Consider the following 19630-nt stretch of genomic DNA (forward strand, 5'->3'; position numbering starts at 1 on the left):
ACCATCAAGGTGACCTGACACAAGACTTACGTATCCTACCATCCATAAACTCGTAGGGTGAGTGCTTTACTACAGGATAAATCTAGAAAACAAGCTCAATATGCTCGTGTATGCAACATACAGTCATGACATGCTGTATATAAAGACATATAAACAAGCAATCACATAATACATGCAAGCACATAAAACATGCATACTCTAGATATCTCGAATAAGACTTACGTACCTTACTAAGGCAGATCCTAGAAGCTCCCCTTCTAGATCCAAACTTACCATGCAGTACTACAATGCATAAATACCATGCATTATCTAGCATGTCAAACATCACCTAATATGCTCTAAAAGCCTTAATTAAACTATAGCATACTCCATATTTCCTATAGGGTACCAAAGCCATACCTTCGTCCGTCGTCAGTCCGTTGATATCGCATGCCCCAAAGCCTGGGCATAGCCTAGTTACGACCCCTGGATGCCTCGTCAGAGCTCCGTTGCCTGGCTACTAGTGCGGACACCGTCCGCTATATAAAAACTACTCCCTACTCCAAATCTTAAAATAAGAGTACCCAAAAGCTCTTAAAATTGAGCTAACATGGGCCAAGGAGAGGATAAATTGCATCTGGAAATCAGAAATTCGGACCCCTATTTATAAGGAATGATCGGACGGTCCGATCCTACGATCGGACGGTCTGATCTTGCATGTTCTGCCACATGGCATGATCTTGTTGACACCTGCCCCGCCAACGCATCGGACGGTCCGATCCAACGATCGAACGCTCCGATCCTTGCCACTTGTCAGCTCAAACTTGACACCTCATTGGTTGGGTTCGGACGCTCCGTTCATGGATCGGGCGGTCCGATCCTGTCCGAACTCATTTTGCAATTTAGTCCCTTAATCAATTCCTTAATCACATTTAAGTATCTTAATCTTGTAAAATGGAACTGGGCTACTACACGAACTTAGATCGGAACGTCCGATTAAGGTAAGCCATGAAGATGTTGGTGTAAAAAATACACACACATATGGTAGATCGGAAGCACCTATCTAGGGTTCTTGGGTTTTACTTCTTTAGATGGGACACACTGTGCATATCTATTAGCCTTATCTTAGGAGTAGTTTTCCTATTAGGCCCACTGGGCGCTGTAACATTTATCCTAGCTCCTATTTTCTTTAGAGCGTCTCTATCAGGGTTGTGAGTTGATAACTTTTCACTTCGACTCGTTTTCTCTGGGCTATTACGGTGATGAGATGCTACAAACTGGGTGATCGCTTCAGTTGCAATGCATCCGGCTGTCTTCTCCATTAGCGTCGTAAATGCCTCCCGGTGAAACGAAACTCCGGTTGTGATTGAGAGATACATAGAACGTGGGTATCCATTGTCATTATAGTGAGATGTTCGCGTTAAGGTAAGAATTCTCAATCACGCAGTAAACTATTTCCCACAAACGACCCTATGTTGATGTAACTAGAAAAATAAATTTACTCGAAAAAGAGTTTCGTTAGATTACGGAGTATCATCACTTGTTCGAATGATCTTGTGAGAAATTTTTGGTGGTTCGTACCTATATCACTAAGACACTTTGACGCTCAAGTAAACGGCTACCCTAGAAGCTTTAGTGGAAACTGAGCATAATTATAAAAAATGATACTGTACCTAGAAAAATAAAAGATTGTTATTTATAAATATTTTTTAGGAGCTTCATGCGCTCTAAACTCTATATGAAACCATATATTCTAGGATTTTAGAAATTAATTTAACATGAGTCTTATACGCATTATTAGTCTATTAGATAAAAATTGGGTCACATCATCAAGTTTGATTTGCAACCAGACAATGATGTAAATGGTAGTAGGCGATGACGGGCCTGCCAGTGACCGCCTAGGTGGCTAAATTTTTAAGCATTTTTTTATGGTTACATATATATAATCATGCAATATAATTAAAAATAATCATCATTTTATGTAATATAAGTAATTAAATATGTTTAAGGATAAAAAAGATTCAAACAATGAAATATAATCTAGACAAGTCCAAATAAATATATAAATACAAACTAACAAATTAATTAAGGTGATGACTGACCATTTAAAAAAAAAAAAAAAAAGGTGGTAGCTGATGGCTGCGGTGGCTGGAGACGATTTGAGGTAGGCGTTGGCTGATGGTGGATGATGACTCTTGAAACCAAATATAAATACAAAATATTATATATATATATATATATATATATATATATATATATAGTTTTGATATGGTGATCATCTATCATGTGCACTTATGTGTGCACCTGCTGATGTGGCATTCACCTATTGGATGTAGAGGATGTCACGTCAGCGGTGCACACATTTGGATAAGGGTCATCGATGAGATAAGCTGATCTCCTCCGGGGGTATAGTATCGATATGTTATGATCCAATTTGGTTGTTATCACTTTATTGCATTGTACTAAACGATGGTTGAGGCGGCCGCCTACGCACCTCTTGACCGCCTCCGGACAAAGGTGGTCTCTATAGGCGGTTTGAGGCTATCCGGAGGAGATCAGCTTATCCCATCGATGACCCTTATCCAAATGTCTAGGTCGGCACAGCTCCCTCGCCACGCATATTAGGTCGGCAAAATGGCAGGTCGGCAGAGCTCCCTTGACATGCATACCAGGTCGGTAAAGTGGCAGGTCGAAAACTCGACATATTTGACAAATCGGGTATGGTGTAAGCTCGTCTAAGACAACAGGTCAGCCAAGTGATATCGGATCACCTAAAATATTCGACATTCCATCTTTAAGGAAGATTTGGATAAGATCTCAATCGAGATTCACGTGATTGCAATCTCAGTATTCCTGGATTCTAATTATGAAAGGACGACACCAATCCGGAGGCTTTTCCTATAAATACCAGGTTCAATTTCATTATTAAGGATTCCACCATCCTCGAGTGCACACACATCGCCACTATATTCTGCTATCCTAACATCTAACTTCAGCGTCAGAGGGAATATATCGGAAACACCTTCCGGCCCCTCTTAACACTCATGTTGTTGGTTGCATGTTCTTATCAAGTCGTACTAGATTCATTAACTCGGCCAAGGGATCACATTATTGAGCATTATCAGATACAATAATATAAAATTTATATCCATTCGACATTATCTTCTCGACAGAATGCTATAAACTTATCTGACCAGATTCCATATTATTTTAATGACCATGATACTTTTAATATTTCTCATTTAATCATAATCATGATTATTCTGGCTTATGAATCTATCATCGAGAATTGTGTTAGCTGTTTAGAGCAGTCACATCGGTTTCCATATCCAAAATCTAAACCGGAAAATTCTTAAATTATAGGGATGAAAACGGAACTTCAGAAATCCTCAATAGACATTTCTTTTCTGAAAGTTAAAAATTAACACGTTAGGACGGCACGAGCCTCCTTCATGTTAGGTTCGTGTACCTCCAAATTTTAATGCGCTTACATGCTAAAGTCCAATCCTTGCTTCGTGTTAACCATGAACCTGCCAGAGGCGATGGCCCTGAGGTATGCACAATCCTGGCAGCGTTCTAGGAACATCGGAGTTTCGCACTGCCCCCAATCCATTTATGCAATCCGTAGGCTCATGCAGAGCGCATGCACTGGTAACATAGTATTGAGGTGTTTTTTACACAGCACGAACCAGTGCTTGTGAGTATCCATGTGTAGTTGGAGATTGAACAAATAGCTTCTAGGATTAGAGCCGTCAATTTTAGTTAGGTTCATCGGATCGGCCCGCCTAAACCTGGTCCGTCAGGTCGACCCGCCCAAAACTCAACCAAACAAAAAACGGGTTTAGGCGGGCCAACCCACTGCTGGCCTAGGTTTCCCCAAGGGCCTAGAGAAAAAAGTTTAAATTTTTTTAAATTTTATTGTGAATTGTTTATTTTTTTAATGAAAGTTGTGAATTTTTTTGTATTAATTATTTTATATAAAATTTACCCGTCTGAAATCAATAAATAAAAATTTTATTAATATGTTTCTATTAATATTTAATTATGAAATAAATTTATAATTAATTATAATATATTTTATTTATTTTTATTTGTAGTGCGCCAAGCCGCGGGCCGACCCACCTAACCCGCAACCCACCTTGAGTTGGGTTGGGGATTTCCAGCGTGCCGAGATGGTAGGCCAAACGGCCCACCCTCGACCCGCCAAACGGTGGGTTTTTTATGTGCCGGTCTGCCCCGCCATGTGTTGGTCAGTGTGACAACTCTATCTAGGTTACGCATGTCCCTCACAAGAGAGTGCTACGAACCCATGGCTACAAGGGACTATACTAATCCAACCCTTGATTAAAGGCCATCGGTGCTAGTATAATGATCATTGAGCAGTGGAATCAATCACGTGCTGGCATGTACCGTCGGTTCTAAAATCTACCAGTATGGAAAACCAAACTAGACTACTCGCAAGTAATATAAATCCCCAAGTACCAGAATACCATGTCAACATTAACAAGAAAACTTGCCGGAAGGGTACAAATCAAGCCTCGTGGATTTTAAAAAAAACAAAAAAACAAAAAAACAAAAAACAAACAGCTTTCCCCTCTTGACTTTCCAACCCACTATAGACAAATTGCTCATAATAGGAAGAACCAACTGTAGACGTGACACACATGGACATACCTAAAATATTACTAAGGCTTACGTTTTCCATGTGTTCTTGTGCTATCACATGCACTCCAAACATGGGTTCAGGCATGGATGGAAACATAATAATTGAAGGTTTAAGATTCGAAACTCTCTTTTTCATCATGAGAACGAAGTACATGATGCAGCTAAATTTCAAAAACTTAATTTGTATAATCTTCCATGTGTTACCAAGACGTGCCGACTTTTGAACAATGGACACAGGCACATCTACAATCCGCCTTAGGTCACACCATACGTTCAAAAGGACACCGAGCTCTCAGATGAACTCGTATTTCATCTAGTTTTCTGTACTCAATTTTTATCACGATTCCTTCTAAACCCTTTAAAATACACTTCATGAAATTTCACATTATGCAAATTAAGCTCATACACAACTTTGAACAATCGAAATTGAAATGAACATCTAAATCTCAGGGCTATATACTATCAACAGTAGGAACATATTCTTGTTATTTTACAAATATATTTCTAATGATAAACAAAGTGAATCAGATTTTCTAAACGATAATATTAGTTCAGCGTCACGTTCACATCTTCAGTAGGAGCAATTTTAAGTCCCTGGCACACATTTTATTTAACTTTATGAAAGGAAATATCATCACAACTCACTCTCAAACCTCCTATTTACAACAGCTACTGTACAATAGCTTATATAACCCAAGTGCAGAACAGATGTACCCGTGATGCAGTAGCCGCTTGTATGATTCACCAGTCATTTCTTCTTGTCACTGTCATAGTATTTCTCATCATCATCATCATCACAGTAATAATACTCGTCCTCGTCGTCGTCGTAATAGTACTCTTCCTCATCACCGTAATCATTTTCTTGGCCATCCAGCAGCAAGCCCCTAGCCTCCTGTCCTCCTAAGCGCTCTTGAATTCGATCCCTAATGGCTGTCCCCTGAAGAACATCCATTTTGGAATGAGAAATTTCATCCAGATTATGATTTATATGCAAGGACAAATATCTCAAATAGCAAAAGCCAGCTATTCACCATTTTATGACAACCTTCCTCAAACATTTCAAGAAATCCAGCGACCCAACGATCAGCATTTTCAACCCACATATTGCGTTGCACCTCAGCTGTTTTTGCGACAGTTTGTATCTGCAAGATAGGATTTTAGATATGAACATGTGGAACACTGGAACTGGCAATAGAGACATTATGATACTGTAATATGACGAGTTTAATATCCTCAATCCTAAACAAATGGGTATTAGAAGTAAACAATAACGACTAGCCAAGTAGACACCAAATCTTTGCTCACAAAAGAAGTTGCAAAAAGCATTCAAACTAGTATCGAATTCTCATTTCAAGTACTATGAACCAAACAGAAAAAAATTTCACGACTATAATCACATATTTTCTGATGCACTAATATCCAAAACATGCAACTCCGCGGACCAAAAGAGAGCAGTGTGGATTTCATTTCGACAATATTTTTATTCCCCCAGATGTCTTAACTGACTCTTTCACGTCCTCCCCCTATTTTTGGGCCTTCTCGGGTCCCTAACATATATTCTCATTCAAACTAAAGCAAATAGAGAGATCCCACCAAAAGAATACAAAGTTCTCAGAATATCCATCTTATTTTGGGTTTCCAAAAAAACACCGTGGTACCAATGACCATCAACACCTACAAACACTAGCAAATAAATTTGTTGTTACAAACCAATATGTAGACATGATTCCTCAGAGTATACATCCTTTTTCTTGGAAAAGATATCAGCATGATAGGTCCTGAGTGACAGCGTTATATGTGTTTGTGCACTTGAAACTGAAAGAGAATATTGGGAATCGCAATCAAGAGAATAACATGATGGGTCCTGAGCAGTAGTTATATATATGTTTGTGCACTTGGAATCACACGTTACACTTTGGAAGTTCTATTACATTTGATTAAGAGATGCTGGCAGTCAGGATTTTTCAGGGAGTCTAGCAGCTACTAAACAATTATTGGAATATTATGCAGCAGGTATCTCGAGGATTGTGGTTCAAGCTATCTACATTTTGTCGTTGAAGTAAGAACTAAATAATTGTCAACTTGAAGAGACAAGGACGACCGTGATTCCCATATACAGTGGTGAAGGCGAAGGAGCCAAATGAACTGAGCTACTTGCATGGAGTAACCAGGTAGATTCCCAATATTTATTATTCCTTTCTTCCATTCTTCTGTCTCTTTTACATTTAAGGAATAGTTCATTTAGTAGTAAGGGAAAAACATATAAAACATGTTAAAAGCCTTGCTTTTACCTAAGTTATAGTGCTTCTAGTTGACATTGGGCATGGTGAGCTAATAAGAAATTTCCTCCATAAGAAACTTTTACCTTCTCTCCCACTTTTTCTTGTTGCTCCTTTACTTTCTCTTGCAGTTTCCTCAGTCTCATATTCACCCTTAGTCCCTTCTCCTGCCAATGTAAATAAATCTGAGAAAGTCACCAGCCTCACTCATACCAAACAACATACAGGATTTCTTACTATAGTTTTATAAATGAGTTACCAAGAATCGATGCATGACAGGCAACACAAGAATAACCAGAACATCATACCTTGACATAACTAACATTAAGCTCCTTTCTTGTGTATCCACGATCTAAATTGCGTAACACATATTGGTTATAATCTTTGACAATTCTCATTATGATATCCGATGTTGAAATTCCCTCAGTCCTTTTAGTCTCTTTGAATCGTCCCACAGCTTTGACCTTTATTCGCAGTAGCAAGATATCGAATGTGAAAGAAATGTTAAAAGAGAAATATCAAAATGAGAGAAAATCAATTAAATTGAAAATTTTAAGACGGAATGCCGTCTTACAAATTCATAAACATCCTTTCCAGCTCCACTAGTATCTGCGTAACTGTATTGTAACAACGAAAAGAATAAAAGAATTGCTTAAAATTTATGCTCCATAATTAGCAAATATATGAGACAGATATCGATGAAAGACGAGTAAAATTGCAAAAGAATCAGGCAATTCAAATGCAAATCAAAATCAAACCTCTCTTTACAGTTTAGAAAACGCAATTACATGGCAACCAGTCAGTTTCTCAAGACTACACGGTTCGATTATGGAAACTGAGTTTAAAGCTATTAGATTGCTTTTAACACAAAAATAACAAATTCACTGGCCAAAACATGAAGTTACAAACACAGAGTAACAAGGCATGATTTTGCATAAATAAATTTATGATCTCATCCTGTTGATGAAACAACCAACTAGAGAACTGTCTTAATAAAGGAAAAAAGGTTGGAATCCCATATTGCGTAACATCCGGATTATTGTAATCTGTCGAGTTGGATCATGTTTAATCCATTTTTTTATGTTATATCCACATAAGTCAACATCCACAATAGTACCTCTAGGCAGCAATGCCAAAGGGCAAAGACAATAATGGTACTCTAATTTTCTTTCCTATGAATATCTTGAATCATCAAATAATGACAGGGAGTCTGAAGAGTAAGAATCATGAAGAGCTATTACACCAAAAGAAATAAAACATGCTAGGCATCTAAGGCATGTACTTTTGAGTTATATGTGGGGCTTTGGTGGGTGGTTTAGAATGTAGATTGTCAAATTCACCAGAAGTTTAATTCCTAAAAGCCAACTCAAACTCTCAAAGTATGTCATTTCAAAGCTATGTTCGGCTTACAATCCAATAGTCAATAAACTCCCTTCACATTTAGTTTAGAAGTCAAAATGACTTTCTATCTTCTGTGTCAGAGAGTTACAGTTGGGCACATAATAAGAAATGAGAAAAACGAGGGAACTGCAGACTTACGGGAGAGAATCATGTGCCACATAGTCAATATTGTGCTGGTCAAGAAACTCTTGATTTATTACCCATGGAGCATCAGGGATAACCTCATCAACCCATCTGCCAAACAAAAATGCCAAAATTGTTTAACAAGAGAATAATCATGGAAAAATAAATCGTATAAGTTGAAAGTACAGCTCTGAATTCCATTCCCGTCTCTGGTATAACTGATTTCGTAACATTCTTCAAGGGAGTACCAGTTCCAATAGTTTTAGGAAAGATAGAAAGATTAGGAGGGGAAATTGGGGAGTTAAAATCAGGAAAAAGGGAGAAACGACGAAAAAACCTGGAGCAGAATAGAACTTAGAGGACAGGGCAGTAAATTTATAATCATCCCAATCCAAAATTAAAAACATCTGAATTTGTAGAAATATGTGTGTGTTGCTAATATAATATCATATCACTCTACCATGTGCATGAAAAAAAGAAATTATAATTCTAGCTAACTTGCCACGTGCAACGCAGATGTCCATTCCAGCTACGAAGTTTATTCAAGAAGTAAAAATTTTCACATATCGAACATCCGTTGTTTCCAGATAATGGCTAAACCACATCAGGCTAGATTAAAATCCATACAGCAACAAAAAAACATGGAAAGCTACAAACTGATCGTACTTGCAATGTCGGAGGGATTCATATCGCTCGGATTCAGTCATAACAGTCTTTCCCTTGTACTTGTGCGTGGTCTCATCATTGCAGCATCCCACCATCAAGTACGTATTTGGGAAACTTTTCAGATAATATAAATCACAAAATATGTATCAGAATTTATAATCAAGCTAGAACCAAATTATTACAGGTATGTATAATATTAATGACACTTGATCCCTCAAGAAATCATTAGCATGATGATATAAAGACCACAAAAATTCCAACACTCTAGACCGATCAACATGCCTCAAAAGAGAAACAAATTTTTTATGCATAATACTCTCTTACAAACTAAGTTTCGAAAGCAAAAAAAATTAAAACCCAATTGTCATGCTTTCGACCAGATTCTTAGGCCGCCCTGCCAAGATATAGTTTTGATATTCTAAGTTCATATTCTAGAAAAACATAGTATTGATAAAATAAAAATAAAATTTCATAGGATAACAGGAAACAGGCTGGATATGGAGGGAAAATAGAAACGTCGAATCATTCGATGACAAATACATAAAACAAACACCTCGTGAACAATCAACAGAACTTCTGCCAAAGTGCAAACTTCAGAACAGTATTCCACAAATAAAGAAGCAAGAAACAAAATTCAAAGAAGACCCATAAAATCTCATCCAATTACGAGCGACATACGCGATTTTGGCTTGTTCGAGAGCTCGAGCATGGCCGAAGTGGAAGAGATCATAGATCCCATCAGCGTACACACGAACAGGGCGGTCGGACAAGGAAGCAGAGTCCCTAGAGTTGCCTTCTACGCCATTCGTCGGGCAATTATCGCCGATTTGCCTCTGCTCCTCCGTTGTTACCGCGCCACTCACCCCCATCTTGACACCCTTCAATCTCTCTCTTCGTCGGTGGTTTTGTTTTCTCTCAATGAATCAGACACACACAAACATAAAATGAAAGGCCAAATCTCCGGTGGTTATAAAAATAGCATTTGTTTTTTTCGAGAAACGTCAGTTAGTGACCTTAAATTTTTAATTATAATAATAATAATAATAATAATAATGAGCAATTTGATCAAAAATCCCCAAATACAAATATATTTTATTTTGGGGTCCTAGTCATAAAATGTGGTACAAAACAATACAATATGTGGTACAAAACTATACAAGATGTGGTACAAATTAACAAAAATTGTGGTACAAAAAAGTGGCTAGGGAGTGCCGAGCAAAACATGTTTGCATTGGGGATTTTTGAGCAATTTGAACTAATAATAATTACTTTCGGACATTTTAAAAACAGAAAAAAAGTCATTTTCGTGGTTTATCTTTATCGGTTTTCTTTTATAGTTTTTTAATTGATCAAACTTCGATCCTCTAAGATATCGTTTGATATTATGTATGAGATGTACGATAAATGAATAAAAACATGATGAGATGTGGATAATTTGATTTTGTAGGATTATTTGGTTTATTCGTTTAATTACCATTGCCAATTTCACACAATTTTACTTATATGACACTTATTCTCCACAAATACCATAAGTTGAGAGGTATTTGTCATCAAGCCTACATCTAATCTCATACAGGGTCATGAGATATCATTGAGTTAACAAAAAAATGAGAGAAACATGGGATGATTAAAAATTTGTGTCGCATCCCACTTTCATCTCATGTACCAAACGGTACCTAAGTTTCATATTTTGGTTATATTGGTCAGATTTTAATCGAAATATCTATTTTTTATCAAAACTTGTTGACTAGACAATAAAATTCGATGACGTGATAAGAGATTTGGGGACTTTTCAATTTGAAAAATAATCCTTGGAATACCACCAAATTTTATAAATTTGGTGTGTTAATAGAATAAATATGTGTTTATAATTGTTTTCTAAAAAATACTAACAAAATCAAAAGTAAAAAACTGTGGACGTTAATTAAAATTTTTTAATCATCTCAACTTTTGGAATAGTTTTTGTTTCTCTGTTTCAGAAAATGGATTCCTCCCAACCCAAAACAAAAAATAATTAATGTTTGAGTCGATTGATTTATTTTTAAATTCTCTTTTGAATTAGAAATGAGAGGGTTAAAAAAATGTGATTACGAGCATTATGGCTCATGTTTTTGTAGTAGACCAATTTCCTAATTAAGCTAATCAACTGTCTAATCATGTTGAATTAGTCAAAGAATGGTTAGGAGATCTTCGTTAGGGATTATAGAGTTAAAAATCGGATTCAAAACGATCAGAAATAGTCCAGGAAGTTCCAAGCGTCTGGGCAATTCGGGAGATCCAAACATCAACCAAGACCATGTATGGATCGGTGGTTCCGAAACCTTCGAATGCAAGATTGTAGTTCGAAGGCAGAGGGTGAGTTCGGAATCTCCGAATGTGTTCGGATGACAATATGCTAGATCGGAGATACCGAGTAGTTCGAAAGTTCCGAACTACAGGTCGGATGATCCGAACCCTTCTCCGACAGTTAAGTATGAGTTTCTGATTGGTGATTTGATAGAGGTGAGATCGGAAGCTCCGAACCCTCAGTTCGGAAGGTCCGAACGCTGTCGGCAGCTTGTGTTGTCCAATCATAGATATGCGTTTGGTGGTGAGAGTTCGGAAGGGCGATTGAAAGCTCTAAAGTGATATCAAAACGTCCGAACTTGCGACCGAAAGGTCCGATCGTGGTCTATATATAGGTGCCAAAATCTCCATTTTCAAATTCTCATTTTCCTCTTCTTTCTCGTTCCTAGCTAGTTTTTGAGGGTTTCAAGGCGTCGTTTCGAAGGCCAGTCGATAGAGAGATGCTACAAAGATCGTAGCAGAGTTGTGCCTAGAGTTTGGGTCCATCTTCATCAAAAGGCTAATGACGGACAAATAGATAATGCTAGACTCTAATTTGTTCCAGTGATTAGTTATTAGTCTAGTTAAAGCTGTTAGTACCCAGAGAGTAATATGGTGATTACTTACTTATAGGCTTGGAATTGAGTACCCGAGTTTCTAGGTTTCTTGGGTTGCTTGAGTTGCTTGAGTAGAGGTAAAGATTCTACTTTGGAAGCTTCGATCACATGCATGCATTTGCGTGTCCAAACATTGGCGACACGTCACTAGTGAACATGGCCTAACCTTCAGAAGCTCCGATCTCGTGTTCGGTAGGTCCGAACTCACCTTTTGCCTCCGATCTTCAGCTGCTAGGTTCGATGCTTTCGAACCCACTTCGGAATTTCCGATCCGGACAGTTTGTTTTGACACCCTGATTCCACATTTCTGAACCGATTAATCACTAAGTTAAATTGAAATCCTTTAATCTTATTTTAACATTTAATATTGTAAAACGGGGTACAGATTACTACATTCTCTCCACCTTAAGAGATTTCATCTTCGAAATCAAGCCTGAGGAAAAATTGTTAATCATCACCACGAAATGTTTTTATTACATCTGAACATTACAAGGTACAAATAATGAAACCAACAATTAAAGTTGTTTGACCCATAAATTAATTTGTGCCATTAATTTATCATTTAATACATTAAGAATTTTAACTGCAAGAAATCTGCAGGAACTGCAAAGAATTGGACAACAACTTCCAAAACCTACAATGCAAGTAGTGGGATGGTGGAGTTGGGCACTCGGAGAACCGTCTCGACTCACGAGGAACCAAGTAGAGAAAGATGAGAAGACCAAGTCAAAACAATTACAAGTAGTGAATGGTGGAGTTGGGCACTCGGAGAACCGTCGTGACTCTAGAGGAACCAAGCAGAAAGAGTGAGAGGAAGACAAAATCAAATCAGTTAAAAGTTAATGGGGCTATTAGTGGGGTGGTTAGTGCTGCAAGAAGTAGGATAATGGAGTTAAGCTATAGTGACCCAACCCAGGATCACTAACTGATCAAAGCTTAAGCATGCAATTAACTTAAAGCACGATAATTTAAAATTAACAGCGGAAACTAAAACCAAAATATAGAATCACCGGCAGAACAATCGGGCTAAAATCAAATTATATTATACATCCCCATCGAAAAACCATAGTTATAAAATCCAAACTATCAACTTGATTTAGGAACAAGATAAAGTCCTCGGAACCACTACAGCTCACTGACTGCTACCTCTTGGTTCATCCAACCTAAGACCTGCCCTAAAGAATAGGGTGTCCAACACAAAACACTCTGGACATGAGCATAAAACGCTCAGTACAGAAGTACGAATATACATATATCATGCATGCATATGCAATATGTCGGGTACTGGAAAACCTATCCAGAAGACTGCTCAGTCAAGGCGCCATGGTATGTAGCACGCTGGGCCGTCGCATCAGGAGGTGGCTTCCATACCATATAAATGTGGATATAACCAGCTCAAAATCCATTGAAATCCATCCACTAAAATACGGGGCTGAGTGACCCCTGCTATAGGCTATGCAAATCAAGGCATAAAGCTCAACGTGTACATGCATGCCGCATAATATCAATGCACATTATAATGCCACAGAAAACATGCAAATATAATACATGTAGCGGCCCAACCCGGATCCACTACCTAATCAGAGTTAAGAGCATAATTAAGCATGCATTAAAATAAATCGCTGCGGAAGACTTAAATAAAAGCAGACCGACAGAATACAACCAGTTAAACAAATTCGATTATACAACCCAATCGAATAAATAAGCCTAAAGGCAAAACCTACAGCTAATCTTGCTGTATCCACTGGTCACTGGCTACTCCAAGCTCCTGGTGCTCAATCCTGCACCTACACCTGCCCCGTCGAATGGGGTGCCCAGATACACAGAAAAGACTAGACGTGAGCTCTAAGCTCAATACGAAAGCACGGTTGAAACATACAAATATGATGCATGCAAATGACAGGGTATCCATATCTGGGATAACTGTATACAACTGCTCAGTAATGGCGCCTAGGACATGAGTGGTACAACCCGGGGAGCAAACCCTATGTACACTGCTCATTCCTAACGGACATAGACCGTGTCTTACAGATGCTAGTGCCGGCTAACCCGTCGGCAGCGGGGCGCTCGACATCAATCATCCGAACAGGGCTGAGCGGCCCTACATGGCTTATCTCAAAACATGAACAGGCACAATATGATATGCACATGCTGCATAATAATATGACACAAAAATGAAACATATAAGCATGCACAACCCGCTTGCTATCTCAGTCAGTATTTACATACCTTTGTACAGGCAGTCCTAGCAGTCCAACTCTAGGTTCCAAGCCTACATCAGCTCTACAATGCAAATACCCATGCATCATTAATTAAGTTCTAAAAGCCTTAACTAAGCTATTGCATACTCCTAAATAATTTAAGGAGACCATAGCTATACCTGCGTCCGTCGTCAGCCCGCTGATGACAATTGCCTCAAAACTAGGCCACAGCTTTGCTACGACGCCTGGATCGCTATGCCACTTCTGGAATCCCAATAGCATGCCTAGATTTCCCTAGATCTGAGTTAGAAGGCTAAGGAATCGAGAGAGAAGAGAGGAGAGAGGTGCAAGAAATGAATTCTCGGACCCTCTATTTATAGACACGAAACATTGCGTCCGTTCTGGTTCGTTGCGTCCGTTCTGCCTGACGAACGTTGCGTCCGTTCCACTTCGTTGCTTTCGATGTCCCATCAAGTGCGTAAGCAATGACGTAATATTTTTGACATCACAGATGACATCACTGCAAGAACGTTTCTTCCATTCATGAACGTTGCTTCCGTTCCTGGTCACCCTTCGGGCTTTTTCCGATCATTCTGAATCCATTTTTGAAGTCCGTTAATCCTTAACTAAGCTATTGCATACTCCTAAATAATTTAAGGAGACCATAGCTATACCTGCGTCCGTCGTCAGCCCGCTAATGACAATTGCCTCAAAACTAGGTCACAGCTTCGCTACGACGCCTGGATCGCTATGCCACTTCCGGAATCCCAATAGGATGCCCAGATTTCCCTAGATCTGAGTTAGAAGGCTAAGGAATCGAAAGAGAAGAGAGGATAGAGGTGCAAGAAATGAATTCTCGGACCCTCTATTTATAGACACGGAACATTGCGTCCGTTCTGGTTCGTTGCGTCCGTTCTACCTGACGAACGTTACGTCTGTTCCTCTTCGTTTCTTTCGATGTCCCATCAAGTGCGTAAGCAATGACGTAATATTTTTGACATCACAGATGACATCACTGCAAGAACGTTTCTTCAATTCATGAACGTTGCTTCCGTTCCTGGTCACCCTTCGGGCCTTTTTCGATCATTCTGAATCCATTTCTGAAGTCCGTTAATCCAACAGAGACTTCCTTAATCATGTATTAATAAATAGAAACATGATCACACGATTAATTACTCATTAATCATTATTTCTAGATACGGGTCACTACAATACATGTATATTCAACCTGGTATCTCGGATAATATGTCCGTACCTTAATCTCAGCAATAAGAGCAACCTAGAAACTCCTGCTCACTAGTCTCGGCCTATAATCACATAGACAATATATCACTTATAGTGCTCTAAAAGTCTTAACTAAGCTATTACATACTCCCTAATCTCTATAGGGATCCAAAAATTTATCTGCGTCCATCGTTAGCCTGCTGATGGCGACTGCTTCCAAAACTTAGGCACAGCTCCGCTACTCCCCAGTAGAGCCCCGCTATCGATTGACCCTTGAAAAAATTCCTGAAAAAGACTCCAAAATTGACTAGGAAGAGCTAGGGACGAGAGAGAGAGAGAGAGAGAGAGAGAGAGAGAGAGAGAGAAAAGAGGGAAATGAGCAATTTGTATCACAATACTGCAGTTTTTACAATACAACTAAAATTGCTGAAATATAATACATTCAAAATTACTCCAGATTCTCAGAATGCATACAGCTCTACAAGTCCCAAGTTGCTTCCTCGGTTCCTCGATGCTGCCACTGAACCATGACTAGAGGAATACGCTTATTCCGAAGCATCTTCTCTTTCCTATCAAGAATTCTGAGTGGTCTCTCCACATATGACAAATCAGGCTCTAGTTGAACATCCGCTGGTTGCAGAATGTGCGACTCATCTGCAACGTATTGACAAAGTAGTGACACGTAGAACACGTTATGAATGATGGAAAGATACAGCGGTAACGCCAGATGATAAGCCACATCTCTAACCTTTTCTAAGATCTCGAACGGACCAGTGAACCTTGGCGCTAACTTCTCATTGAGACTAAACCTCATCACCTTTCGGAAAGGCAAAACTCTCAAGAAAACACACTCTCTTGTTTCAAAATGCAGTGGTCTGCGTTTGGTATTGGCATAACTGGCCTGCCTATCCTGCGCTGTCTTGATTCTCTTCTTGATCAATTCTACTTTGTCCGCAATCTGTCGGATCAACTCTGGTCCTTCGACCTGACTTTCTACTACCTCATCCCAAAACAAGGGTGTACGACAACGACGACCATAAGGGCTTTGAATGGTGTTATGCTAATGCTACGATGAAAACTATTGTTGTAGGCGAACTCTATCAACGACAAATGACACTTCCAGGACAATCCAAAGTCCATTACTGAAGTTCTCAACATATCTTCCAATGTCGGAATAGTCCTTTTAGACTGACCGTCTGTCTCTGGTTGATAAGCAGTACTCAAACTCAGAGTAGTACCCAAAGCTCGGTGAAAGCTACCCCAAAACCGTGAGGTAAATCTTGGATCTCTGTACTAACTATGCTCAAAGGAACTCCATGTAACCGTACTACCTCCTGAATGTATAAACTCTCCATGCAATCAAAAGTGAACTCGCGGTTATACGGAAGAAAATGTGCAGACTTGGACAACATGTCCACCACGACCCAAATTGAATCACACTGTTTGGAGGTCATTGGCAAGTGGGTGACAAAATCCATTGTCACATGCTCCCACTTCCATTCCAGAATATACAAACTCTGCATCATACCACTTGGTCATCGATGCTCTGCCTTGACCTAGTAACAAACAAGGAAACGAGAGACAAACTGATAAACACTGCGCTTCTTACCTTTCCACCAAAATCTAGTACGTAGATCCTTATACATCTTGGAACTGTCTGGATGCATGGCAAACCTACTCCGATGTTCCTGAGAAAAAACTTCGTCTCGCAAGGCTGAGTCATCAGGTACAACGACTCTACCAGACAAACACAATAGTCTGTCTGTCTGAAAGTGAAAACAAACATGTTGTCTCCCTGAGCAAGTCTTGCTATTTTTTGCATCTTCAAATCTGAAAACTGCACTTCTCGGATACAAGAAAACAAGGATGGCTCAATTAGCACAGAGGAAACTCGGATCCCCTGTTGTCCTTTCTTATGCTGAGACATAAACCCTGAGAACAACATTCTCGAATGGTACTATCCCTTGCACTAATACTGAGAGCACTGATACTCATTTTCCAGATAAGTGCGTCCGCCACCGGTTTTGAAGTACCTGGATGGTACTTAATCTCGCAATCATAATCTTTGAGAAGATCCGACCATCGACGATGTCGCATGTTCAACTATGCCTGAGTAAACAAGTACTTCAAACTTTTATGGTCCAAAAAGACCTCGAACCTCTCGCCATACAGATAATGACGCCAAATATTTAGTGCAAACATGATAGTTTCAAGCTCTAAATCGTGCACTAAGTAGTTCTCTTCGTGGGTCTTCAATTGTCTAGAAGCATATGCAATCACATGCCCATTCTGTGTAAAAACCACTTAGCCTTGGGTCCTGATGGCAATGCAAGAACAGATGTAGTAGTCAATCGGCCTTTCAACTCGTCAAAGCTTTGCTCGCACTCGCTTGACCAAACAAAAGGAACATCTTTTCCTGTCAGCTGTGTCAGTGTTCGAACAATTCGTGAGAAATTCTCGATAAACCGTCGATAATACCCTGCCAAACCAAAAAAGCTACGAATCTCTGAAGCTGTAGTCGGATGCGACCAATTCAAAATAGCTTAAGTCTTACTTGGGTCAACTGGTATTCCTTCTTGAGAGATAACATGACCAAGAAATACCACTCGATCAATACAAAACTCGCACTTTCTAAAATTGACATATAACTTCTTCTCATGGAGACTGCAGTACAAGTCTCAAATACTGCGCATGTTCCTCAACACTGCGCGAGTAGACAAAATGTCGTCAATGAAGACAACAAAAAAATTGCCTAGTTAATCACGAAATACCCTCTTCATCAAATCCAAGAACACCGCAGACTCATTTTTCAACCCAAAAGGCATCACTAAGAACTCATAGTGACCATATCGGGTACGAAACATTGTCTTCGTGATATCCACATCTCAAACACGCGACTGATGATACCCTAACCGCAAGCCAATATTAGAGTACATAAAGGTTCCCTGAAGTTGATCGAACAAATCGTCAATCCGAGGCAAATGATACTTGTTCTTAACCATCGCGCGGTTCAACTATCTGTAGTCAATATAGAGACACATAGAACCATCCTTCCTTTTAACGAAAATAACTGGAACTCCCAAAGGTTAAACCCTCAGTAGGATATATCCTTTATCCAACAAATCCTGTAACTAATGTTGCAACTCTCTCATTTCTGCTGGTGCTAGATGATAAGGCGCACGAGAAATCGGTGTCGTCCCTGGTACAAGTTCAATCCTGAACTTGACATCTCTGACATGAGGAAACCCTGGAATCTAATCTGGAAAGATATCTGGGTACTCACAAACTACTGGTAACTCCTCTACAGACCTGCTACATATGGATATATCAACCACATGGATAAGGTAACCTTCCCCACCCGCCTTTAAAGCTTGACCAGCCGTCAAAGCTGAAACCAGATACATAAGGGGTCGCTCTCCCTCACAATGGGAAAACCAAATATCCCCCTCAACCAGACGAAACTGAACAATATTTTGATAACAATCCACTTGTAGCTCTATAAGAGGTCAAGACATCAATACCCAAAATATAGTCAAAATCCTCCATCGCTAGAACCATAAGGTTTGCTACTCAGAGCCCTCAAACTCTAATCTACATCCCAAGACTAAACGCTTGGCCAAAGCCAAATGACCAGTCAGGGTAGACAAAGATAAAACTACGTCTAGAGGTATGTACGAAAACCTATAACGCTTAGTAAATCTTGCTGAAATGAAAGAATGCAATGCACTAGTGTCGATGAGAACAAATGCAGGAAAACCGCATAAGAGAAATGTACATGCGATAACGTTTTTGTTCTCCTGCTGAATCTGATCCTGAATCAGCGAAAAACCTTTCTGAAAACACGAGGTCTCTGATTGGTGCTCCCAATAGATTGTCCCTGCGACCTCTGTGGAATGGAAGAATGAGAAACATACCTAGACGCTGATCCGTCAGCCTGTGGACAATCTCTCTTCATGTGTCCAATCTCGCCACAACGAAAACAAGCCCCTGACCTGCGAAACTTTCACTCGGGTGACGGCCTCCACAAGTAGCACACTGCCCCTTGCCCTTCTTTTTCCAAAAGTGGTGAACTCCACCTGAACCAAATCCAGAAGAAGAAGAAGACACACCCTATTTCTTGAAAGATTGAGTCCTCGGACCCAAAGAGCTA

The 19630-nt window shown here is 39.4% G+C and overlaps 1 protein-coding gene across 2 annotated transcripts; it reads right to left on the reverse strand.

The window, feature by feature from the left end:
* Positions 1-5084: 5084 nt before the first annotated feature.
* LOC140880284 (choline-phosphate cytidylyltransferase 1-like) lies at positions 5085-10056 on the reverse strand. Of its 2 annotated transcripts, none has more exons than XM_073284598.1 (8): positions 9792-10054; positions 9114-9227; positions 8463-8558; positions 7498-7540; positions 7232-7387; positions 7010-7090; positions 5676-5786; positions 5085-5581 (listed from the first exon to the last, which is right to left on the reverse strand). In XM_073284598.1, the coding sequence occupies exons 1-8, from the start codon at positions 9980-9982 to the stop codon at positions 5393-5395; spliced, it is 981 nt and encodes a 326-aa protein (XP_073140699.1). In that variant the 5' UTR covers positions 9983-10054; the 3' UTR covers positions 5085-5392. The 2 variants fall into 2 exon arrangements, with proteins under 2 accessions (XP_073140699.1, XP_073140700.1); XM_073284599.1 differs by having other exon boundaries at positions 5436-5581; positions 5690-5786; positions 9792-10056.
* Between the last annotated feature and the right edge of the window lie 9574 nt (positions 10057-19630).

This window comes from Henckelia pumila, chromosome 2 (assembly GCF_033568475.1).
Source record: "Henckelia pumila isolate YLH828 chromosome 2, ASM3356847v2, whole genome shotgun sequence".
In the NCBI taxonomy this organism is placed as follows: Eukaryota; Viridiplantae; Streptophyta; class Magnoliopsida; order Lamiales; family Gesneriaceae; genus Henckelia; species Henckelia pumila.

Coding starts and splice junctions, on each gene's coding strand:
- LOC140880284 (XM_073284598.1), bottom strand. CDS start 9,982: ATGGGGGTGAGTGGCGCGGTAACAACGGAGGAGCAGAGGCAAATCGGC. Junction 9,228..9,791: donor CTCGAACAAGCCAAAATCGC/GTATGTCGCTCG, acceptor TTATCTGAAAAG/TTTCCCAAATACGTACTTGA. Junction 7,388..7,497: donor GAAAGGATGTTTATGAATTT/GTAAGACGGCAT, acceptor CTGCGAATAAAG/GTCAAAGCTGTGGGACGATT.